This window comes from Amblyomma maculatum, chromosome 5 (assembly GCF_055883805.1).
Source record: "Amblyomma maculatum isolate TAMU_Amacu chromosome 5, ASM5588380v1, whole genome shotgun sequence".
NCBI lineage: Eukaryota > Metazoa > Arthropoda > Arachnida > Ixodida > Ixodidae > Amblyomma > Amblyomma maculatum.
In genome coordinates this window covers 149,352,377-149,379,483 of record NC_139348.1, presented here as the reverse complement: position 1 = coordinate 149,379,483, position 27,107 = coordinate 149,352,377, and the positions used below count along the sequence as shown (strand labels likewise).

The 27,107-nt window shown below is 44.6% G+C and overlaps 1 protein-coding gene across 1 annotated transcript in view; it reads right to left on the bottom strand.

Moving 5' to 3' along the window:
• Positions 1-27,107, bottom strand: part of LOC146189922 (putative sodium-dependent multivitamin transporter) — a 94,765-nt gene that overhangs the window by 23,495 nt on the left and 44,163 nt on the right. Inside the window, exon 17 of the mRNA XM_084605383.1 lies at positions 1,542-1,633. Within this exon, the coding sequence (XP_084461509.1) occupies positions 1,542-1,633 (92 nt within the window). The remainder of the gene's footprint in view (positions 1-1,541; positions 1,634-27,107) is intronic.

The following is a 27,107-nucleotide window of genomic DNA, read 5'->3' as shown; positions in this document are numbered from 1 at the left end:
ATCAAACGAAATCTACAAGAAATGCGTGAGCAGCACTTGCTCGGAGGCCACGTGTAAGAAGCCAAAAGTGGGACCCCGCTGTACAAGAGACTGCCGTAGCGGATGCTTCTGCAAGAAAGGCTATTACCGCAACGACTATGGCAGATGCGTTCGTTTCCACAAGTGCAAAGAGGCAGGTTGGCCAAAGCCACCTGGTGGATGGTGGCCATATCCCCCTGGACAACCGATGCCACCGTACCCTTGGTATGCTCAGCCTAGATGAGTAGTAAGTCATTCGAGAGAGCACTTTTGTGCCCTTTCAAGAACGTATGTAAAAAGGCCAAATAAACATTTTAGTGCTAAAAAATGTATTCACAACATTTCTAAGATACTGTTATTTAGAAGTGCCCAAAGAGCCGCAGTTATTAAGCTTGGAAACGTACCCTGCCAGATCTCACTACCGTGTACTTGTCGTAACAAAACATTGTTTTCCAGATCTAGCTCTCTCTGGCAACGCCCAGTACTAAAGCGTAGACGTCTTTTTGGCAGCCTTATCAAGAGAAATTTCTCCAGGGGTTTCTCTTCTCATACAGCTTGACACATCACTTGTTCACTTCATTTCTACTTTTCTTTTTATTACTAAATGCTAATGAGTGATACCCCATTAGTACTAACAGTACGCTCCCAGGCTTTGTCAGCACTCCTGTATGCATGGAAAACAATCTCGATCCGAAATAAAAATTTGTGGCAAAGAGCCTAAAGATGCGTAAAGAAATCGGATAAAAATTAAATCTGGCAGTTTAGTTTCTGTGTACATTTCTGAATGGGAAATTCAGAGTCTTGCCGCATAAGCTATCTTTCCCATACAGAAATATCCTATGGTCAGGTACAGAACACCCTTTGAATGGTCTGCTATAAGCATTTCGCCTAAACAACAGCTGAAGCCATTCCTATGGCATTCTTTAGTTATTGGTATAGGCCATGCTGTAGAAGTCGTTAACCTCGCTTGTGGACGTTTGGTTGTCTGTGTACTGCAGGTTTTAGCATACTCTATGGCCAGCTGTAAACGTTTTTATCCTTCACCTTATGGCTTTCTTAAGATATCAGGTAGCAATTTTCTAACCCCGTTCTATATATTTCTTTAGCTGAAGACATTTTTAGGGCCTGCTTCAGATTTCGGTGCCCCCAACTGGGTTTTTATTCTAGCACACCAGGCTAGGTACAACTTTCCTTTGAGTTTCTTTACCTCGTTATTGACATACCTATTGAACGCTAAAGGCTTTTCTGTTCTTAGCTGTATGATCTGCTTGAGATGCCGGTGCTACACCTTTTTATAGCTTTTTTGTTTCAATTTCTTTAGCGCTTCATTGTGCAGACGGTTGTAAAGTATAGATTCTGCACCGTTATTGGAGACCTCTACAGATCTTCGATCTCCAATATCCGAGGTATGATATGAAAAATTTGGTTGCCTCATCCGGAAGCTTATTTGCCGTGCAGCAGCGCACAAATCTGGTGGGTAGTTGACCCTTTTGCTGCCTATTAAGTTTAGCAGTGGTCCTTACCCGTTTTTTGCCGCTCATCATCAGAAACCAGAACCGCCTGTAGATACCTTCAGGGTTCCGGCAAAGGTAACTGGTGACGCCTTCTGTCGTCGCTGGAGGAAAGCGCCATGACAGAAAAACCACAGTCGAACAATGCGCGTGCACAGAATGTAACGCGCCGTTCTGGTCTTTTCGTCTCTGGCGTGGTTTTTAGTGCTCCCTTAGTGCCGAGAGTGTAAGCCTCATATCATCTCTACAATTTTTTATTGAATTTTTTATGATAATATACATAATGAAAATAATTAGCATACATTTTCAGCACAGGAGCAGTTACGCGACCTAATAGTAATATGCTTTCAACATGCGTGCTACGCTATCCCAAAGGGAATACTTCAGCAGCTGAAAGAAAAACGACAATAATAGGTCACTGCATGGCGCTATATACCCAGTCGTCAAGGAGGAGAACAGCGCAATTCGTGGAGCCATTAACAGGCAGCAAGTTTGTGCTAGAAAGTGCTCAGTCCTCGAAGTGGCCGCCTGCAGTGTCGAAACACCGCTGCAGCATCTTAGCCTGCTCGTCAAACACTACAGCTTACATATCTTTCCTTATTGTGGCGAACTCTCTTTTAATAAGTTGTTCTATACTGCTGAGGCTTCCACCTCTGTAGACGTTTGATTTTATTAACAACACACGGAGACATCACCGGCAGCTAACTCTGACGCGTCTGGTGACCACGACATATTGGCTTACCCTCGCACCATCCAACAATCAGACAACCATTCATCCAATCACTTAGGCACTTTACCTTCGTTGTGCACGCGGGCATCATTTTGTTGAAAAGTGCATATTGCTTGTTGTATGTGCCACTTCACCAGCTTCGGCAGGAAGTCTTTCAGAAGGTGTAAGTACGACGCAGCAGTGACTGCGAGTGACTGTGTTTTTAAAGAAAAGCGGGCCGATTACTCCTTCAAATCAAATTACACACTATACAACAATGCTTGAGCAGCTTGAGGCTTTCGTGCAAATAAACTGAACGTTGTTCATCGGTCAAAAACATGTCTTTTGTTTATTTCTATGTCCGTCAAGATTAAACATTGCCTCTTCACTGAATACTAAGGAATCAAAGCGTCCATTGTCCTCTGCGATTCGCTGCACGACTGGAAAATGAAATAAGTATGGTTTTACCTGCCTGGCCAGGATTTGGTGCATCTGCACGCTGAAAGGCAGCCATTACTTGTATCTCAGATCTCGACTCACGGTTGATGAATGCACGTCAAACATCCGCCCAGGATGGGTGGATGTCATACGGGATCGCATTCGAATTCGCCCTTGAATGCGTCGCCGATGTCGCAGTGCGTTTTGTTCTTATAGCTCATAACCTACCTCCTGGCTGGCACAGTTTCTTTAAACTAGTGCCACCATCTGGAAACTGCACGACGAGAAAGTAGGCGTCGCCGAAGCTACAGCTTGAACAGCTTGCGAACATTGCGCATGGAGTCCGATTGTTTCAGCTATTCTACAGCCGCCGCTTTCTCTTTGGCGGTGTAAATCACCACATTGCCATTCTACATACCTCAGGGGTACGATGCAAAGACGACATGTACAGAAGAGACGAAAATCATTCAGTCCCACAAATCAGAATGTCAACTGAAATTAAAATGCGGACCAAACTTTCGCAATGACTTCTGTTGCTACAGCGAGCCATGAAAGCAGACGATAGAAACATTGACCTGAAAATGGGCAAAATATGTTTTACTGTCAAATCAACGTCAAGTCACCAAATCGTTATTGATACTCTTTGAAACGAGTTGGCCGACAAATACTCAAAGCGCTTTAGCTGAAGCAGACGAAATGAGTAGAAGGGCGCAATCTGATCTAACCGCTCGCATTGCTCGCATCAGCGGTTTTTCTGTCGTGGCGTTTTCCTCCAGCGACAACAGATGGCACAACCAAAAACCACACTTTCACCACAAAGTCAGTGCTCGTATCTTTCACCCCTCAAATCCTTCACAGACGGATCTGGCTTCTCTTAACGCGCGGCTGAACCAGGTAACCACCACTGTCAAACTTAATACGCAACAAATGGTTCAACAACGCACATGCTTTGTCCTACGGGAGAAATGTAAGCGCAAACGAGACGAACACAAGGTATGAGACAGGGGCATGCTTTGTGCTTGGTTTCATCCAAAATAATCCTCCGATTGAGGCGGCAGAATTGTTTTAAATGGTCTCCGACCTTCCTCCCTTGCCTTACGGTGTGGTTCAGGTGTCTGCAGAAAAGTGTGACGGATGCTGCGCCTTTGCTTTCCTGTAAACCAATTGTTATTATCATACAGTTAACGAACGTTGTACGGCTTGCGTACGGATTTTTCTGCAGCCATGCAGGTGCTGTGCTATACCTTTTTATAAGTTCGCTTTCAATTCCTTTTGCGATCCCTCTGTGTTTACAAAAAGTTTATTTGTATATGTAAACTTCATCGGTAATACAACACATGAACAGTTACACTAAAAATTCGCACGATGCGGCAAAGAATTCTAAAATAATATTTTCATGGAAGTCGCAGCCTACGAAGTTGGTAGAGTTTGGGCCGTTGTCACTATCCGAAATAATTCTCCCTGCAAAGGCGCAAGGAACAGCCTCTGCAGTAGAAATGCGCCGGCCAACTCCACCATTGATAAAGGTATAGCCGAAATTTGCACCGATCCTCAGGCTGCATACCGCCACTGCCTCAATGGTGTGGCGACACCGGCCACCCATAATATTCTTGCCACAGTCACCTCTCTCGACAGAATGGTTAATAAGGCAGGTAATATCCCTGGTAATCAGCGCGTTCATGCTCTGGCCCGAGAACTCTCTTTCCGGGCCACGGATGATCAAGCCCCCAACCACGCAAAAGAGATGACATCGGTCCTTTCCACACACACACACACACACACACACACGGACACACACACACACACATATATATATATATATATATATATATATATATATATATATATATATATATATATATATATATATATATTGAAAAAATTTGAACGACTGAAAGTTGACAATCAGCTGTGCTTGCGCTGCTTACCACTTAATTGGGAATGATTTGTGTTTGCCTTTAATACGCCACGCATACTCTTTGGGATACAGCTGTAAGCGATGACGTCATGTAACGAACCCTGGCCATGGATTTAAAAACCCCGTTAAAGCCATAGCAAAGTGCCTGCAGAGCTCGGGTGTAGAGTGGTTGACTTGGCACTCAACTGGTCCCGCAGGGTTTTAGTTCAATTTCACACTCCCATATCAAACCATGCCATACCAAACGAGCTACGCAAAGTAGCAACTCCTGCCAACTCGACCATGCCATGTGTTCTTGGCGGGTCAGATTACCGGCTGGAGAATCAGTACATCACCATAAATGTGACTACTATCTGCCAGATCCATGCTAGTGAATTTTCGCTCGCAATGTCGGCGCTGACGCCAAGTGTTAAGGGAAAAGCGTTACAATGCTTAGGAATGGCATAAACAGCAAAAGTCCACAGCAAGAGGGGAAAAATTCCGTCTCAACTCGCTGTTCGCTTGACATCCGTCTTACATTACTCAGGTAAGCGTTGCTTTAACACTTGTGACGCCAGCCGTTGTCGAGCCATCCAGACCGCGAGTAGGCAGATGGCAGGCACAAAATATAGTCATGCTACAGGGCTCCCCTCCCGTCGTCTTGTTGCCTCTGATGCCCCATTTCTTCGTAAGGCACAACTAGCTAGTCTCCATGTGGCACAAATTCGCCTTCTTCCGTATGAACACTTGAAATAACAGCTCTTCGAGCCTTGTTCCGATCGGTGACATAGCGTTTTGCTGCCTAATTGACATGCGTTTTCTAATCCAGTTTTCCATAAAGATACGAACCTGTAATGGTACTTCAAACAGCGCGCCCTAGTCACCTGACAACACCACGATATATAACGCAACCGGCATTATCAGCGGAAGATCAAGACTAGTGAGGGCGCCGTCAGAGAAGCAGAAAGAGTACAGTGGGCACCCGGCTACCGCTTACGGTATGGCGTACGCCGGACGAGAGAGCATAATAATGTGGCGGGACTGCGTGACCGAGCTTTCGCTTTCGTACACAAAGCCGGTGCTGAGTGCCATGGAAGAATATTTTAAGGTAACGGGGCCGTCAACGGTATCTCATAAATAATACTGTATCATCCAAAGAAGGGGAAATAACTTGTGGCTTTTTCTTGCGAAGGACTACACGCCCAATTGACGCGGCAGCGTAGGGGTGTCCGTTCCGTAAAAACTTGCTCCTTGGATTGTTTGGCTTTGTCGCCGACGGCTGGGGAACAAAAGCATAGCTGCCCTTACGGTTCATTCGCGGTGTATTTGTGTGTGCAGTTACCGTTGTGATTATAAAATATAATTCAAAATACATGTAATGTGAAAGATACAACAGATACATCCTCACAGTTAGCTCCGACGAGTTCGGCCTGAGGAAGCGGAGCGCAGTCCTTCGCAGTCGCACCAGCCGCTGTTGCTGTTTCCAACCGCTGCGCTATACCAAACGGATGGTATACGGTTCGCTGGCGCGCTCAAACAAAGCACAAATTAAACCCAAGGTGTCGAATAGCTTTCACCAGCACCGCGAAACCACACTTTCACACTGCTTCATTGCAGCATCAACACGCACAGCACAGGCCAAGATGGCGTTAAGAGGAGCTGGAGCGGATTTCCCTCGTTCGGCTAATACGGGGTGCCATCATCAAGCTAAGATGGCTGCACCCATGCAGCAATACTAAATTCGTCTATATGCCGCATGAATCTCACTTATCATGTGTAATTTTTTTTTTCTTATACTGTAATCCGGTATAGCGAGCTACATCACTTAGAAACACCCAACAAGCTTTTCTTTGCAAAAAGCCATTCTTGACAAATTATCGTTAATACCAGTTGTTGGGCGAGTTGGTGTAAAGGGTGATTCATAACAGCGCGACAGAAGAGACCTAGAAAAACGGACAACACAGAGCGCTGCGCTCTGTGTTGCCGTCCGTCCTTCTATGTCCCGTCTGGCGCGCTGTTGTGGATCACCGTGACATATTATAATTTCCATAGGACGCTCACGCAAGTGAACTGTTATCCTTACTCGTTGTAGTTTCTATCCAACGTTTATACGACAGGAACTTCCTGTTAAAATATAAGTAGACCTTACAATGTATTCGTGAACTTTTTCGGAATTTGTGCAGCTCGGATATCGAAAAACACAGCGGTGCCGTACCGCATAATTAAGCGCAAGGCAATATGATTGGTGTAGTTTTTCAGGACACATCATAGCCAGAATACAACCAATTCATTATAGTAATCCTCTTTTCTCAAGACCTGTGATAATTCAAGTACAGACATTCACACTGTATGAAATGAGCCCTTCAAGCATTTATTCAGTGAAAATTTGATAACTATACCGTCAATGCCATAAAGTTTTTTTTTTTATCATTAATACAGTCTGACGGGCTTGCAATACAATGTCTCGTTGCATCACATATCTTGAACTAAAAGGTGGCACGTTGTTCTATGTCTGCCGATGTAGCAGTCGAACTTTAGTTTTATACCCACATGCCCATTTTGATGTCCCTGAGCGTATGTTGCTATTAATGATTACGGTTAATGTTCCTCTTAATGAGAACTTGTACACCATTTCCGTTATATACTCCTTTTTATTATTTTGCATTTTTTACCACTTAATTGCTTTGTCGAATATGTACTCTTTTCTTCGTAAGTGCTTAAATTATATCTTTTCTTTTTTGTTCAAGATATCTGCTACCGAAAGAACAAATAATCGATCTCAAGCTTCTTCAAAACAAGGTTTTTATAGTTTTTTTTTTGTTTTTTTTTTTGCACGCAAGCTTGCCATAAGGCATATTATATAAACTCATGTAAATGGTTTTCCGTGAGGAACCGGAGCAGGATCCCGCTCTTAGCGTTGTCGGTGAGCCATTTAGAAAAGTCCTCTTCCCTTGTTGTCCTTCTGTGTCCTTGATGCCCTTGTCCCTGCACAAGTCTACAGCAGGTGGCGAACATCCACTTCTGCAGCTGGTGTGGAACACTTAGGGCATGTGGTTGGTCCGATGTCTGCTTGCGATTCCCATCGGAATTTTACCGACGGGGTAAGGGCCGCCCCAGCTCTTATCCTTCTAAGGGAAACCTCCTCCAATCTCGTTAAGTTACGAGGGAGTGGGAATGTACACGGGGAATGAGGGCACGTGTACTTTTCCTTAAAGAGGATGCTAAGATGGGAACAGTGGAGCGGGCATCGAAAGGGAGCCTGGTGGGGGGCGCATTAGTGTTTGGAACTTCGTGTGTGAGGTGGTCAACTTTTCTCTGCTCAGCATTCTCAGCATTGTCTTGTGTCCAATGTATCTGGATGCTTATCTTTGTTTTTTTTATTGAGTGCGTGGATTTCCTGGGTAACACATAGCGTCTTCGTCACTTTCTTCAGTTGTTTTATGGCGGCTAAGGAGTCTGTATAGGTGTGGGCTTCTGTTATGGAATCTATTTTATTTATGGCCTCCATAGCATCGCGGATTGCATTTATATAGTTTATAGTTGCATTTTATAGTTGCATTTATTTCTGTAGAGAAAGAAATTCGAAATAAATTTAAATTGAAACAGAAATCATAAGGAGCGCTTCGCTGTAGAAAAGTACAATTTTATTCGTTTGGGAACTGTTCTCTTGTTCTCTAGAAGGAAGCGCGAAAGAGTAAATCTCTTGTACTGAAACTGATTTCGATCAAACTGATTAAAGTATCAATAGAGGCTGTGTTTTCGAGTGAAAAGCTTCAATTTTAAGAATTAAAGTTGCAGGTGGAGGTGTGCTTGTCACGATCGAAGAGGCTGAGTTTTTTTTTTTTTTCAACCTTGGAAGATTACTGCTTATCACAATAGTGGTCGCCATAGAACCAAGTAAATGCCATTATTGAAATGGTTGCAGTACCAGGGCAACAATTCTATTTTATATTTTTTATATGAAGCCTTGAATCTCACCACCATATAGTAGAATCATGGTCACCCTTCTCGAAGGAAAGCCGTTTTATTCCATAAGAACTATTGCAAGTAGAGGGCTTGTCTTTCTAGGTTGCGCCTGAAAGAGAAAACTTGTAACGGAAGCAGAATTTTTTAAAATCTTGTTTTACCATTTCTACGCAGAAAAGGGTCTTACAGAAGTCGTCACGAATTCTCTATTGTTAAGTAAACAATTCCCTCGGCTTAGGAAACAGCACAGCTGCACTGAAGATGCTCGAAGTGCACAGCCAGACCTCACTTTACGCCTTGACCCTGAACATCGTGACCCGCCAACTAGCTCGATTGTGCATTATATTTAGCTGACAACGGTTTCAAAAAAATTCAAACAATGTGATGTCATAGTGTTTGGTAAAGTGGAGAAACACGACTGAACCACGGAGAAACGAGTTGCTTATAGCATGTGTATGGTGTGTGTAGAGCACAATGCGATTGAGCAAGAAAAAACGCCAGTGTATGGCTGTGGCCAAGCACGAATGACCGATATACCACTTTCAGACATCCTGCTCGAAAAAAATAACCTCTCTGGAGCATTGTTTTTCTTCATATATAAACAACGCCGAACGCAAGTCTAACCCTCTAAAGCACAGTCGCCATCATGACAAACATGGCTACACTGGCCGTCTTTGCGCTGGTTTCCGCGTTTGCTTGTATTCCGCAAGCAAGCACTAAGCGGCCCTTATCTCATCGACCTCCTAACCACCCCGGAGTCGTCCTCTTGCCAAAACCAGGGCCTAATGACTTCCCTTGGGAGCAGCCAGGAGCTGGGCCGTTGCCTGGGTGGTGGCCTGGGAATTATCCTGAAAATTGGCCTGAGCAGTATCCTGAGGATTGGCTGTGGCCGGGCCCATCACCCTGGAACAGGCGTAAGTACCGGCGAATAATACAGTATTGGTCCAGCTAAACTAATTTCTTCATCCTACGCAATAGCATGCAAGAAAAATCCACAGTTTTGCGACGAACACTGTCAATATGATGGAAAAGAATTTATGCACACAAGATGAATATATACCACGCGAAGTAATTGGTGGCTTAATTGAAATCTTCCGAAGAGGTGTTTATAGGCCTTCAGCGTAGCACTAGGAAATCCATAACTCAGCAAGAAATGTTCTCGTTTTTCAATGGGATAGTATCTGTAATAGCAGGCGGGTGGCCGTTGAGAACAGTCATATATATGGTTTTAAAAAATTACTCCGCCAAACGCATTCGAGCAGGAAGGAGGGCAGGGGAAGGCTCCCATCTTTAGCACTCCTTCTCTTACAGATCTCAGTAGACCGTGGGGGTGATTTTTATAACATTTCTGATCTTCTTAACTGTCCTGCAGATTGTTATGAGGAAAAGCACAAAGCAAGAAAATACAGAATGACTGTTATATAAAATCTGCTGTTCATAAACAATGTGGAATCCCCATTTTGGTTCCGATGCTGCCCTCAGCATTACTACACAGGACTCAGCAGAAAAAAGCAGTAGGCGACACTGAAGTAAAAAAAGACAACGCAAAATATAAAGACAATAAGCTGCTGTATACTATGTCATTGTTCGATACAGATGAACAGTATGCGTACGGCAAGTTATAACGGTGTACTTATTTTCTGCCTGCTAACAAGTATGAGTTACATAAGCCGTTACATTCCAATGATAACTCGCGAGCGCTTGGCCGGAAAACAAACGGAGTACATTGCTGCGATCGAAATCCCTTCCTTCAAATTTGCCATTGGAATGCATTCGTTCCCACAACAGCATGCGCATCGGTAGACGTAATTCAGTCAGCGCGCAAGACTGGTTCTCGTGGCCCCACCGCCCTTCAGCTGCCATCGCTCTGTTGCGAGCACATTTTTGCAGCTTGCGTCAATACAAGCATATCTAATCGCATAAAGCCATAACGTTTCAGGTAGAGCATAATAAAACGTTGGATGAAAGCTTACATATGTTTATGATCCAAGATAGATTTGATTATGCTTCATCAGAAACGCTAAGATGCCGACGGCAGCGCCTCGGCCTCTCAAGTGAAGTGAATGCTAGTTTTTCCTCCCTGAGGTAACCTAGAGGCTCGCTTCTTTTAATAAAAATAACGCAAACAATGCTTAGAAACACTGTTTTCATGTCAGTTGGGATGCGTACCCATTTATGAGACCAATTCGAAAAAATATACCTGGAATATCTACGCTGCCATGGCTGCTTGCGGAATATCGTTGCGTTGCTGCAGCCAATGCGTGCATGAACAACGTTGAGAGTCAAGTGTATAGCTCACATAGCATTCTTTGTAAGGCAAGCATGAAAGAAAAGCTTATATATAAGCAAACTCGTGAGACAACAGCCAATATACGTCGTGGCTGGTGGTCAGGTGGTACTTTTGCCGGCTGCTACTCAAAATATACAATGTACCCCCCCGAACAAAAGTAAACAGAGCACTCTATTTGCTTCTAAAATTTTCACGCGTTGCGCAATTGCAACTGACAGTCGTGGTATGTGCGAACCTGTAGTAGACGCCAATGCCCTTTCACTTAGACAAATATTGCTTTCTTATCTCTAGTGCAGAAGGCGTGATTTTAATTTTAACGGAAAAGCGTGCTCCGTTCACTTATGTCCGCACCTGTACGTTCGCGTTTTTTCTTTCGCATTGTTTTGTCGATATGTTTGCTATTCCAAAGTAGTATGTAGTCGCTTGTTTTGAGTCGCTGCGATGGCTGCCAACTGCGATTGGCGTGATGGCAGTACGTGCCGTCGGCGTCATCTTCTTCCTCGCTTGGAGGATTGTCCTTTGATTTTGACGCACCCCGCCGCGCAAGTTTTCATCGCGGCAAATTTGCAGTTAAAGTTCGCGCCTTGAAGATCAGGAAGCAGAAGGCGCAGCGTTCACGTCACCCACAGCTGCTCGGATCCCCGTGTAGCGACGACAGGAAGCAAGGATGTGGCGTTATAGGGAACAGAAGCGGAAGCAAGAGAAACGTCATACGGGTTTCCAGTCATCTCCTCAAATTTAGGCGGAGCAATCATCTCTGCTCCATGGAGCGATCCGGGAGGACACTATATCCCACGCAGCCATTGGAATAGACAACTCTCGCTCCCATTCTGTCATTGAAATACAATTGCCCCAAACAAAGCAGAAAACTTCCATGAGGATCTGCGAAACCCAACGGCTCTGAGATAGACGGAAGACACCATGTTGTAGCATCCCGTCAACTTTCCCTTTGATCACGCAACGCTCTGCCGCTGAGACAGGTTATGACCGCTGTCACTAAGGTGTATGCGTATCCACCTTAATGTGATGAGCGACAGTGGAACAAGGTAGTTGGCCAGGTTCTACGGAACAGGATGACCTGCCAAGTATCAGAGTAAGCGGGCACGGCGACGAATTGTAGATTAGCATTATTGTGAGACTTCCGTGAGCGTCAATAATGGACGGTAGCAAAAGGTGTTTGCTGAGCAAAAAGAAGGAGACGGCGTAAATAAGGCAGTGATGGCTGACATTGCAGGACATGAGAGCGGCACAAGCACTGAAGCGCTGTCAACCTCCTCGACACGGTGAGCTTCTGTGGACACACGGGATGGCTATCGTCGGGCAGTTCGCTGCACAGTGGAGGAAAAACCACTTCAGCGTGGGTGAAATAAATCACGGCGTTCTTTTTGATAAACAAAAATCTAACACCATGCAAACCAGCAGACGAGAAATAACATTATACACTATACAAAATATCTTCAATGACGACCCGCGCTGTGAATGCTGTCAAAGAGGCGATCTCTTCTCCGCTAGCGGTGCGGAGAAAAAACTAAGAAATGATATAGTCACTTTGCATAAACATAGGCAGAGTCGCTCGTGAACCACTTACATGGCAGCGAGGCAGATCATCCACATATATCGCTGACACGTTCGCGGAGAAAATATGAGGCCTTGAGCTTTTCGCAGAGGACGCAGTTCATTCGTCAGGAACCGCCGAACTTAGTTTTCCTCGCCAACGATGTATGTCGAAGGCGCATGGTTGATAGGAAAGGCAATGTCGAGATGGAGAACGCTGAGTCGTAGCAGACGTCGCCCTTTGGTGCACGCATTCGACGGCTCAAAATGAAGCACTTGGTATGAGCAAGCAAAGGATGCAGCTTTGGGAGTAGCGATAAAGCGATGACGACACAGGCGGACAACATGTCCAGGAAAACCATAGGAATAGCAAAAAGGTTGATTGTTCGCGGTACGCCAAGGGTTATAATTTCGCAGGATGGGAGGGTGAAATTTAGCTGCTCGAAGAGAAGGGGCCTAGCGCAGTAGAGGTTGAATTGGTGACAATGCTATAGACGGAGGCCGCAGAGCCACTGCGGAATAGTTCCAAGGTGGCGGAAACAAAGGTTTGCTATAATAGAGAGATTTAGCTTACCGTGATCCGCGATCCGCTACCGTGATCCGCCACTGTGCTTTCCACTGCGCATGCCCAGATCCCCTTGACGCCGATAGATGGCGCCACATACTTGATGTCGGCACATAGACCTGCCGCGTCGGGACCAATCAGCTTGTGCGCCCCGCCCACGCGCGGTAGAGGGTCACGGTGGCGGATCGCGGATCACGGTAAGCTAAATCTCTCTAATGTGCCGGCTCTCCTACTTACGTCTAAGGAGCAACGAAAGACCTTCAGGAAGGGACGGAAGCGCTTCTGAAAATTTGTCGCTGATGATCTATTGCGGCATCGGCGCCAGAGAAGAGGCAGCGTAGAGACGCGGGTCGAGGAGAGATAGTTGACACGCAGCTACTTCCACAGAAGACATGGTTGATGTGTACCAGCAGGGGCGATTGTTCAGAGCCAGGCGTCAAAACCGCAACAGCCTCGGGATATGAGAGGAGGAAGGAACCTGATATACGGGGATGACGTCGATGACGATCGCTGTATTTAGGCGATCGTGGCGCACTCAAGCATTGAGCATACACGCGCTTGCATAAGTCAGCGCCATCTTCTATATATTTGGTGAAATTCTTGCCGAGGAGTTGCATTTGGCCGAGCAGACTGCGCACCGCCTTCTGGTTCCGGAACCATAAAATCACAAAATACGTCAAGTACAATATGTCGGTATTTAGTTTGAGGCCGTCGTGGCATTTGTTACGGGTGCTTACGGGTACCAGCTCATGTGAGGTCAGCCAATCTTTGACGTCGTGGTCTCTGGTTCTGCTGGAGACACATGATCCTGCTGGCGTAAAGCTCCAGCGCAGATGACGGGTGACGGCGGGGTCTTGAACTAGGGTTGGAAGCTTCGACCATGGTAGCGTTCGGTAGTGTACGGTTGCAAAAATCCAGGGCGTCAGTAAGTACACACCTCCTCTATATAAATGTGAAAAGGGTTTCGCACTCATAAACCGAGGAATGAAGCTTTCAGTCAACTGAACCGTGGGCAAGGAGAGCAACGCACAAGGCGGCTAGTCTAATCCTCATAGCGATCGGGAGCAGCAGGGCGGCACTTCATCATTCTTTTCGTCATTTTCCTGCGGCATTGGCGTCATGGCCGGTTCACTACCTACATTAAACTTAATATTGTCACGTACACGGTGACTAGGGATACCAATGATAGCAGGGGGTAGCCCAGACACAAGAACACAGCAGCACAGACGCAAACGTGCAAGCGACACTTTGTCGTCCTCTTCAACTTCGTCCTCCTTTCACACCTCAGTCATGCGCCACCTGGCAACGCTAGGTGGCAATATTTATGCTTTTGCACAGGCTGTCATAATAACATTCAGAGAAAATAACAAATCCCTTTAGCGTGATTTTGACATGCAATATCATGTGGAAAGTGTTCGTTATCAGGGAGTAGGCAGGTGGGTTTTCTGAGCAGTTGAATGAGATTTTCCTGATCTATAACAGACAATAGAGTACATGCTTCTTCGCAGTTTGCACCATTTCTTTACATGTGTACCGTATGATATAGGTTTGTAAGGCAGTTTTTATGTGGAAATATATATGTGCTGCACGGGATGCACCATTATTAAATACAGGGCGATGAATGTGCGTGCATATTCTGCATTGTTTTCACTGACTTATAAACACTTGGTTGCATTCAGCAAAATGTAGGTTTTATGTGAATGCCCAGGGGCTCAATCGATGCTACTCAAAACCAGCTCCAGTAAGGCAGCTCCATGGTGCCCATCCAGCCAATGGCAAGGACAGTCTCTATGGCGTTGTTGGTAATCCCCTATGGCTTATAGCGTGACAATACCAGAGGCTACTAGGTTTATACGATTAAGCAAAGAAAACTGAGCCACACCGAGATCAATGCAAACAGCCAATTTCTTTGGCTGGAGAATTTTTTTGGGGGGAAACGAGCCGCTTCCTTTCTACCTTGTATTCAAAAGTATAGTAGTAAATAAAAAGCCATGTTTTTAACAGACTTGCTTTTATAATATTTTCTATTTTGAGTAGTATTACCCTTAGTGCGCAGGAAAGTACCTCAACAAATGCGTCTGCTTGGTCATACTAATTAATTTGGTAGCGTTTCAGTGAGATGCGCTGCAAACGCTCCTTTATAAAAGAATGTAGTCAGCGTTGATTGCATAAAGAGGAGCGTGTATAACATTTGGGACTATGGGAAGGGTGAAATCACACGCGTTATCCTAAAGTAAATGTAGGCGTTTATCACAAGCTGCCTCATATATAGAGCGGAAGTTACGGGATCTCCTCGTTTCTCCGAGCTTGCTTCGACGTGACCCTCCGGAGCAGCGACCGGCAAGCTCGCGTCCTTGACAATGGGCCCCAGGGCAACTAGCCGAGAGGATAAAAAGGCAGATCGCAGCACGTCCGCGGCAGTGCGCTCTGCGGGGATGCAATGTCTTAGCCCACTCTCGCGGCCGCTAGCTCTGGGAAGGTGGTATTTTTTTCATCCACCCCGCGATCAACTCATCGTTTCCTCCGTATTTTGTACGGCCACTGCTAGCGATGAACTCTGCGACTACGATACCTCATCGAACCACAAAGCCGCGAGAATTCCTTTTTGCCACAAACTGTCGGTTAATTGAATATTGTTTTCGCATTTCTGTAAACCTTGATCTGGCTGATTAGTTTACGCTGTGTTTTCTGCGTAACTCGTGCCCCTACATACTATGTCTGGAATACTTGCTGTGTTATCTTTATAGCCTTCTTTTATCCCAGTGTTTGTTCATTGTCGGTTTTACCGCCTTGTAATTTACCGGGCCGTCGTTTATCACTATCGTGTTGTGACGTTTTTTTTTTGTGTGTGTCGATTATTATGCAGTCTAATTTGAACTGCTGGCTATAATTATCTAATTGTTGTAAAAAATGTGACTTTCTTGGACTTATTCCTCAATCACACACTGATACACGTACTTCACGTGTTGACCGGCCTAACTTTAACTGTATCTTTAAAGCTCGTAAGAGGTACGGTGGGTAACAGCAAAGGGGATCCCGCGCCTTTGTTGACCATAAAGTTCAAGGTTTGTGACAACTTTGCATTCGCAAATATGCTTGCAAATTTGTGATTGCCTCGAGATCTATCCATATTTTAAAGACGCGAAGCTAGGCAAACTGCATTATGTAGTGAGAGTCTGCGTTTTCAAATGTTTTCCTAAATTTCTTTAAATCTTCACCACAGGGGAATGACGGTAGCATTGCACGAGTGACAGTTTGAGGCACCCTGATGCGCGTTACGGAACCAGCTGTGACTGTTATATCGAAGGTGGCGCCCTGAGAACACTGGATTTGTCACCTACTTTTTGAAGAACGTGTTAAAATTTCATGTTTCTGTTTTTCTAGTGTGCAGGAGGCAAAATGAAGTGTACAAGAGTTGCGTCGGCAGAAGCTGCGCCGAGGCGACGTGCTGGCATCCTCAAATAGGGCCATTCTGCACCCTCGAATGCAGTAGCGGATGCTTCTGCGAAAAAGGCTACTACAGGAACAGAAATGGCTTTTGTGTTACTTGGCGCCAGTGCAGAAAAGAGGGATGGACGCGACCACCGGGCTTTCCTTATCCTGAAGAACGACCATCACTGAACCCGTCCGGCCCGAAACCAAGACCTATGTAGGAGATCGTTTTCTCTGCAGTTTTTTCACCGCTATTAGCAATCGTAAAGGCATAAGAATAGAAATAAACAGGCTTTCTGTTGAATAAGTGCTTCTAATAATTATTCCAAAATCGCACTCGGGACGAACACTACACTGCACATTAAGAATAATCATGTACAAAAGACCAGCATGCTACAAAAATGCCACGAAAACTTGAAAGAAACGGCTCTAGAGAATGTCGAGTTAGCCGCAATCCGCCAGTGTCGCTTAGTGACAGTGTGTCAGTGCCTGGGCCTGAATTCTGATGTTCTGTGCCATAACAAAACATTATCTGCTGTAAGCAGTGAAAGAAATAGTATACTATGTCTAGTATTTGTGTATATATTTCCGCTCCAAAAATCTGTTTATTTTCACTTCGGTACATTAAAAGGTACAATTCGAACAATTGTTTTAATCTCGTCATAATTTCAAAGAGCAAAATACAGCAGCTGATGAGTGCGCCGGGTTCACTCGGCGAACTATTTAGCTACCTTACGGCACAGTGTGATGCACTGTGATCCAGCGCATATGGGTAACTCCTCTACATTAAAATTAAGCAAAGGGCCACTTAAACCGAGCCTAACATTTAGCGTAAAGACGCGATATTTGGGAGTGAGCGAAAGCTAACACAGAATAATGACGTTAATAAGAACACGGGATAAAACCGTCTTCTGTTCCGGCTTTTAATATTCGGTAAAAACTGAATGTACGCAGCCCTCTCGTTTCGTATACGCTAAGGATAACAATCCGTCGAACAGCGAAGGAATGAGAGCGCGAATCCGCTGGCAGTAGAGTTATGTGTAAATAATTACTTTAATTATATAGTATTTCGTTGAGTTTGGAAATTTCTTTTTATTTTCTTTCAATATGTTTGAAGAATTTTTTTTTCTTTAACTGATTACCTGTAATCAATTACTTCACTTTAAAAAAACCAGACTTCTAAGTAACGCGTTACAAGTCATTCATTGCTTCCAATCAATTACTCTTTTATGTAACTTGTAATTACTGGATTACTTTTTTCAAACTGTAACGTTTTGGGTAATGCAATTACTTCTATGTGATTGACTACCGGTAATCAATACGTTTTCAAACTTAAAAACAAGTAAAAGTAAGCAAACCCGGCACAATAGCGCAGCTGATTTTGAGCATGTCGCTCTCAGTACAAGCTGAAGGGGTGCAGTGATATGGTCATACTAGAAAAAAGCTTATGTTTGTGCATAAAGTTTGGAAAGCACATAGGCGAAGCGCGAGTGACTGGGCCATTCCAGCAAATTGTATGTCTGCATGCGTCTTTCTGCTTCGCGCTTTATGGCTCGTTCACAGTTGAGCATTCGGCGCCGAGAGCGAGCGAGTTTCGCTGCTACGGGAGAGAACCCACTGGAAATCTTGGCGTAAAGCCAAATTGGTCCGGGACCGATTCTTGCCGCTGGATCGTTTTTCCCGCCGATATCATCAGCCAAAAGGAAGGCGAGGAAGTTGAGCCGGCGTGGCCTACAGCGTCGACCGGTTAGCATCCTTCAGGGACCGACATGGCAACAGCGTACGAGCAATCAACCATTGGCTCACAATAATTGTGACGGCCACAGCCGAAATGCTTTCGATGCCGTGAGGCCGTGAAGCTATATTGTGCATCTTTTTTCGACGGTACCTTTTTTCGAGAATGTCCACGTTTCGTTACGTCGTTTCGAGCGTTTCGAGAGAGACGATGATTGGCGCGACTCTGTCTCAACACACTGGCGACTAACGTGCAAGTAAATCTAGAATTGAATAATGTGGTCTACATGCATAACAATCTTCATAGCTGTTCTTGAGGCCACTCTAACATGATAATTACTGCCAAAATGTTCACTGAAGGCTTAAAACAGGGCCTACGCATCATAGAGTGTAGCCTGCACCATGGCCCAATATAAACAGCAGAAAAAAATGATACAACGAGGAAAAGAGTAACTTACCGAGCGATGAGCCCATCAAAGAAAAAACAACTTAGAGCGCTTGTAATGCACAATATTTTCCGTGTTTCGCAAACTTTTGCGCTCCTTCTCGCACTGCGTTATAAACACACAAACCCGTCGGTGATCGCAACGCTTCCCGAAATGTTTACGCACAAATAAGATTTAGTTACCAACAAACTAGTGTCTTCGCTGCTGCGTTTGCCGGTTTTGAAGCTTCGTCGCACTTTTTTCATTGATTGTTTGTGCTACAGTTCCGTGTTCAGCGAAAATTACGTCCACGGTAGCAGAGCATGACCGAAGAGCCCGCGCTCCTAAATTTGCCAGCGCATAAGTATTTAGAACATTAGTTGAAAGTCCTGAGAGCAGCCAGCAAGCTCTGCTGGTCAAGAAATTGTAGTTTTTAGAGCGGAAGCAATGGCCTGTGCACCTCGAAACGTGTAGTTTCATTATAAATGCGAATTTGACATAAAATGCAAAAATATTTCCTACGGTCGCAAATCTCAGCGTAGCCGAATAAACATCATCCCCTGGAATGAGTGGCCCCCTGGAAATTGGCGGCCTTTCGGGCAGACATCGCCCTCCGTTTTAAAGTCACCCTTCCTGTGGCCTCTACACAGTGTGCCTTCTGGCCAGCACCATCGATACACACCTTATCATCTGCGGGACGCTTGAAAGGCACTGTGTTGTCCATGTACTCCTCTGAGACACTCAAGGCTTCGGCCCACGAACCTGACTGGAGCACATCGCTCGCTGCCACACTGACAGCCGACAGAGAACCGGACACGCCAGAGATCGGCGCCATACACGGCTCACTGTTACCCTCCAACGATGAAGGAGAATCAACGACGAAGGAAGACAGGCGAGCATCCACTGGCAGTATCCTTTCCATTGGCTCCAAAGGAGGCATATGCAGACGTCCTTCAGTGACAGGTGGTTCTTGGCAGCAAGCACAGCACTCTGAGTGGCACTCAGAGGTGGGCCCGGGTCCAGCGATTTTGGCTCTATAGACGCTGGTTCTTGATGGCCAGTCACTGCAGATTCTTCTGTGTTGATGTGAGGTGCACAAGGCTTCTGGTCCCCATCAATTTGAGGTACGCGACTTAACTCACTGGTGACATCGACAACCTCTGACACATTCATGATATCTTCGGACGCCACGTCATCTTCTCGTGACCACTGGCTTTGATGCAGCCTATCAGCATAACTTAAGACACAGTTCTCTACCTTATGGCGAAAGCGCCTGCACTGGGTGCATCGCGGCGTCCGGCACTGACGCCGCACATGTCCTATTCGGCTGCATCACAGTGGAGGTCTCCCTGGGATAAGAAATAAGGCCTGCACCGCATAACAATTAAGAGTGTGAGGAATTGTACTTGCTGACACTCCGTCCTTGAGCGTGAGCGAGATTTCACGGTTCGCCGTTCCCATATGCTCCATTCCTGGGCACCGCCATTTTTCACGCTCCACATATTGAATCGTTCAATAAGGCTCTAAAGCTTCCACACTCCTCCGATGCTCCATATAGCGGGGAAGCCAAAGGAGCTTAACCTTGTCATTCTTTGTATCCGGGTCGAACACCATGCACCTAAGTCCTTTCACAGGGAACTCTGCTTTGTTAGATTAAAAGGAATGGTACCAAAAATGGCTAGCGTCACAGCATATAAAGTCGCTACCCTTAACGTCAGGGGTATGCGTAATCGTTAGAGGCAGCAGCAGTTAAGGCATCTGTTAAAGAAATGGAATGTGTCAGTAGCAGCAATTCCGGAAATAAAGTTGCCCTGCGATGAAGAAACGGAAGCTGCTCTCGAGCCGTTTTTGCCGGAATGTAACATTATTGTTAGCAACGCTAGAGGCTTTCCCGTAGGGTGCATGCTATTCCTAGCCAAAACGCTAGAGATGACAGCCATGTATTATTGCATAGATGACGAGGGTCGACTTATATGCCGTGACCTTACAATCTCAAGTGTGCAGTGGCGAATTATTTGTGTTTACGTCCCCGTAAAGCAGCGATATAGAAGGCATTTCTTTTTGTCATTAGTTAACTATTTGTGCACAGATCGCAAAATTATATTGTTGGGAGATTTTAATTGTTTTTGTAGGGATGAGGACCGATCAGTGTTATGTAAGAGATATGACCTTAGTGCTGCATTACTTAACGATTTGGCTTGTGAATATAATCTTGTGAATGTGGGGCAGGAAAAAGGCGACAGTATTCATTTCGCTCATTTTCAGTTCTCTTCAAATGCCCGCCTTGACAAACTTTATGTTTCTGCAGACACGTTAACAAATTTGTTTGGTTACTGGGTGCAGCCCAACTTCTTCGGTGGCCATTGTATGGTATCTCTTCAGGTGCGAAGGTACAGTGGGCTCATACTTCTCCCTCGGTGGGAGCTGTGGAAGATGAATAACTGTGCTCTCAGATGAAATCTTTATGCATGCTATACCTACTTGTTTGAAAGCCATGTGTTCACGTCACGGGTCTGTCAGTTTTTCAGAAATGGGACTTGTTAATTGGAGACCAAAAACTTGGCAAATGAAGCCTCTGCAAGAATTGTGTTCCTGAAGAGACACCACCTTCGTGAACTTGGGCGCACTCTAACTGAGCTACTAGAGATTAAGAACGTTTACCCGGGTGCCTATGTTAAAGAAATTATTAACGTAAAGGCAGAGCTTCAACTATTTGCGACGGAAAGATAGAAGGGGGCCCTGATAAGATCTAGGACTCGAAGGTTTCTTGACGAGCAACCTTCACGTCGGACTCTGCGTGATGAAAGAGAGAATGCCCTTACGAAGGAAATATTAGAAATTCAGTATGGTGAATGCACATACAGTGATGCTCCTAGTATTCTTGCTGCTTTCCATGATTATTATCGAATGCCATTCGGCAGTTGTGAAGATCCAAATCACAACTCCGATTATAATTCCTTAATTGAGAACTTTCCTCGACTAGACAATCGGAAGTGTGGTGTAGTAGGGGGACCCATCACTTTGGACGAAATTAAATCAGCAGTTTGAGACCTTCAGAGCCAAAAATCGCATGGCTCAGACACTACTAGCGAATTCTATAAAACATTTTCCCCTTGCCTAACGCCTGTTTTGATGGACGTTTTCCAAGCATCTTTTGATGTGGGTTTCCAGCCTCCCACTTTCTATTCAGGCCACACAATATTAATTCCCAAAAGCAAAGATACTAATCGGTTGAAAACTGTTGAAGGATATTGTCTGATTTCCCTCTGTAATGCTGATTACAAAATTTTTTATACAAGGTCCTTTGATGCCGTCTGAAGCCTGTCATTATGGACATGATAGGTTCGCATCAGGTATGTGGTATCAGAGGGCGCAGTTTTCAAACACACATGCATATTGCACGTTTAGTAATCGAGACAGTATCAGATGAGACGGGCCAAGTAACTCTGATTCAAATTGACCTGGCGCAAGGCGTTTGATAAAGTTCGGCACGATTTCTTGTTCGCGGTCTTGGAGCATGCAAACATTGGTGACGTTTTGCTCAAAGGGTGTGCTATATGAACTCGTACACAAGACTAATTGTTAATCAGGAGCTAACGAAACCAATACCACTGGAATCCTCTGTTCATCAAGGATGTCCACTGTCTCCACTGTTGTTTGCCTTATATCTGGAACCCCTCTGTATAATGAACAGTGTAGCCCATTTAGAAGCCCGAGCGAGTTAGTGAACGATGACTCTAAACACAGCGTTAAAAAGGCAAGGGCGCGCAAGAGCCTACTGCACACCCAGAAGCAGCAACAATAAAAATACTAGTGAAAATGACATAATAGGAAGAAATGAGATAGTAAAAAAATTATCGTAAGGCATGTCTGAACTTTGAAGAAAAAGAAAAACGCGCACACCAAAAAGAAACCCTTACGGCTGATTGACGTACAGCTGCATCAAACGCAATATGGCGCACGCGAACGGCGGCTAAAATGAAAAAAAAAAAAAACTGCGTGTCAGTGGTCTCTATCAGCATATGCGCAGCATAGGGTGAGGGGGAATCAGCCCATCCGGCTCACCATCCTGATTACCCGATGCTCTCCTTACCACCGGAACTAGAGAAGCCGCGTTTTTACCATCGCTGCTCGCCAGGACAGCTTTCAATTAGTCATTCGAGCAATTATTGGCTGCTCACGACGGGCAGAAAGATCTTGCCCTTCGACGGCGTAAGCTTGGTCAGGAATGGCACTGTTTTTCTGCGTAACCGCCACAGTTTGCGCTCCACATCGCGGCGAGTTTCTGCGCTCAAGAAAGTAAATGCTCACGCATCGCATTGTTCATGGACAGAAACATTGGTTTTCTATGATAACCTTGTTTTCTATTAAATCTTGTTTAACTCTATTTTCTCCAGTGCAAGAAAGCCAAGATGTGTCGAAACAATTAAGGGACTTTAATAGACTCACAGTTGCTATGCCACAGGGCATATGTTTGTGCCAAAGATGACGCAGCCAATACATGCATAATATTCTCTGTCCGTGTTGCCATGCGCCAAGCAAAATTTCGAATCTTACTAGCCATATCGATCCACTAGCGCTTACGTTCCATAGCGCATAAAACCTCGCCGTCAAATGAAGTGCGAATCATGGCGTTCACGCAAACTAAAAATGGCATCATTCCTGATGAGGTAAGAAGCTAACGCCGCGGAAGCCCAGTTTTTCTGCACGATGCTTGCACATTACTTTCCCTTGCATACATCACTGAAAGCGCCTCTGGCGAGCAGGGATAGTAACAGCGCGTCTCCGCTCGTGCCAGAGATAACGCGAGAGATGGGTCAGCCACATGTGTTCCTGTGCCGACCAACACACCATCGCTTTCTGCTGCGCATCTACTGATAGAGCGCACTGGCATACAGGTTTTACCAGTTCTATCGCTCTCGTGCTCCGTTTTAATTTCGACGCACCTATGGCTTTTCTGCGATATTATGTTTCACGCTACAATCAGTTCCTTTCTGGGGCTATCGCTCTGATTCGAAATAACTTTAGATTGCTCAAACTTTGGATGAAATTCGCTGGATGTTCACAGGCAGCTGGTAGACAGGCTCGGTCCGAAAGTTTTACACAAAATCTGACCTTTTAGGTAGCTGCGCGTTCGCCCAGTGTATTTTTGCCACGTCCTAAGGGAGTTCAATGCCTCAATTTGGCTTCACATGAACATAATTGCCTTTTTTATGATTATCATTTTAAATTACAACTTCTTTTTGTTTATGCCTGACACGGTTTCATATTTTCGGCAACTCTCCGAAGCGGCAAAAAAGTACATTGGCTTAACACAGCCCATGCCCTTTATATGACCAAGAATTTTCTTCATCATTTTGCCCTCGTTATTGTTCTGTTTTGTTGTTCCTCAATCTTCAACAAGATATCAAGGAACAAGATAGATACATGTTCTGCCAATGCATATGTAAGAGGGGCGAGGCATGGCCGAACAGCCTCCATAACCTGCTGTATAGCTGAGTGAAAGGACTTGTTGCGATGAGTCAGTGAGAGCCATCGGCGTTACGAAGCGCCTTGATAATGGAGAAGCTGACATGAATCAAAGCCAAAGTAATATTTGATGATAGAAGAAGAAAGCTCACTCTCAGTAAGAGCGCGATATATTATCTACGTCTAGTCATGACACATGAACGTTAATGCGTTCTTCTGAAGAAAAAAACGTTGAGAGCAAGTAAACCTAAAACTATTCACGGAAACCGAGCACTCACATGTAAGTAGGATGCCATTTTTCATTGCACATGTTGTTAACTAATAAGAAAGTGTAATTCTTCGTTTGTCATAGCGTTATTTCTGCCTCAAGAGCGTGTGTAGCTATTAAATAGGCGTTTTATCCACAGAGTGATGTGTATGTGGCCTCTGTGAAGAAACGAATGAAGCACCTATTTTCTAAGGTAAAGCAAATCATTTTACTACTGTCTGGTCGTAAAATTTTGCCATAACTCCACGGAAGAGCTTTGTGCGCTGTCAGCTGCAGCCGCGGCGGGATGCGGCGTACAGTTTGAGGGCATTAGGTAGACGGCAGCGAAGGCTGCTGCCGTTTCAGTGCGGAGTATCACGGCGAGTTAGTGGGTGAGTTAGCTTTCTCTTTCTGTTTTGCACTGTGTGCAGAGTGGGGGGCCTGAATGTCGAAAAGGATGTCGTGCGCTTACTGCGAGCATCGGTGTCACTACGGATACAATGATAGCAAAGAAAAGGAGCAATGTTCTGCCAGCATAGTGACCTAGTGACAGACGCCAATAACAGGAGCAATTTTCTGCCAGCATAGTGACCTAGTGATAGAAGCGAAATGCCGAGTGTATGCTAGCGCGCTTATCACTGTAAGAAACCGGTGGCTGTCAAATCGGGCTCATTTGAAGTGGATGTCTGTGAGGAGCACTTGGACGCGATTGAGCGGCATTGTTCACGTGGACCAATGGCTACAGGTAATGACGTGATTGTGATGTCGCCCCTCCAGCTTCAAAACCTTTTGGCACACGACAAGCCTATGATTTTCGAAGACCTCCCGGCGTGTTTGTCCAATTCAAAAAGTACACAGCTCGTAGGCCTGCACAGCAGAAGCTTATCGATCATCACCGGGAATACACAAAACTTCGACACTTCATGCACTGTGCACAAGCTTAATCGAGTTAGCTGCTGCGGAGTATGGTGCAGGTAACTAGGTGACTATACTATGTGCCTTGAGTGATTGATCATAGCATTCCCATGAAAAAATGTTCAACTATAATATGCTCGATTAGCATCCGAACCTAAGGAAATTTGTTTCAGACACTCAGTACACTGATTTCACTCCTATAATATGCGAATGGTATGCGAATGGTATGCGAATGCTATGCGAATGCTATGCTAATGCTATGCGAATGCTATACCCATGTGATTTGACTGTTTTGTTGGCATATTTACAATCTACGGTGTATGCGACTTATCTCTGCAAAGAGTGCAATCGGTTAAAATAAGCAAGCTACTCCTCATATTTTCTATATTTAGTTGCAAAAGCTACAAAAGTAGATGAACATTTACACTGAAACAAAACAAGCTAAGCTGCCAGTAAGCGAGTCATAAAAAGTGAAGATGCAAAAAAATGCAGTTATCCGGTATTGGCGCAATTTCTAAAATAATCGGATACAGGTCATGAGTCACAATTGTTTTTTCTTTTCTGTAACAGTGTAGAAAATATGGAACGACGTCAGTGCTGTACCCAAGAGAGTCATCCTTTGTGAGAAAAACCTTAACAAGGAAGGCAATAATACATTCTATTCCTTTATAATGTGTCAAATTGTGCATTGAACAAACTGGTAAGTACCTAAATGGCCGGTTGCATGAACTAAAAATTACCTAACGATGGTTTATTGGGCATTTGACATTCCAGTGCCGAAAATGCAGTGAATGCCATTCGTATTAACATTAACAAGAATTGTAACGTAAATGTGGCCGCGATTAAGGTACCGAGAGGGAAGTGCCTGGGGCATGCTTTATAAGGTAAAAAAATCACGTGTGTTAGTGCGCCACTACAGCTTAATCCATCAAAGAAGGCTGTTCATTTTCGTTTTTAGCGTAAAAGCATTGCGTCGAAAAGTTTCAATAATTGCCTCATTTTATTCTGTTGGGTTATTTTGACAAGATTTGGGGCCCCCTGCAATGCATGCCTAGATATTCCTTTTCTAAGTCAGGAGCCATGTCTGAAGACTTTTTCTTGTCCTTCTTTTTAGCAATGCGTGATGAGCATTCAACGCGTTGCTCGACAGCCACCAGCCGCAGCAAGGGTTATTTGCGAAGTTCCAGGTACAGACATCATAGGAGAACAACGTACCTTAGCGTTCACCCACGGTGACGATGTAGTGAGAAGGAAGAGTCCGAGGAATGGCCCAGAAGCAGAAGAATACAGAGCAAGGAACCTTTGCACAACAAGTTGGTGAGCCATCTTTTGCCGTTATTGAAGGAGCAATGACGAGTAACTATTGCACAATAACGCTTTAGAAACAAGCGGACTCACTACAAAATCGAAATTTTGTATTGCAGCAAGAAATAAAACATACTCGCGCGGCTGTTCCCAGCATTGGAACAGCGATGGCAAAGAGCGTCGTTGTTCCACTGGCAACTGCTGAAATGGTATTTAAATACTGAACCCGATTGTGAATTTACAAACATTTTAATGGTCATTCATGTGATGTTTGGCTCAGTAATGTTATTCAAATATATAAGCATCGAGTAATGTTCTGTTAAAGTAATGTGGACGAACACCAATGTAAAGAAAATAATACTGCTTGGCCTAGGAGCAAGTACAGTAGGCTCAATTATTGTTAAAGAGGAACACTATCGGCGCTCAATATTTTGGTATGTAAGTTCTTGGAAAAACATCTTGTCATATATAAGCATCTTGTATATATATATATATATATATATAATATATATATATATATATATATATATATATATATATATATATATATATATATATATATATATATATATATATATATATATATATATATATATATATATATATATATATATATATATATATATACTGTC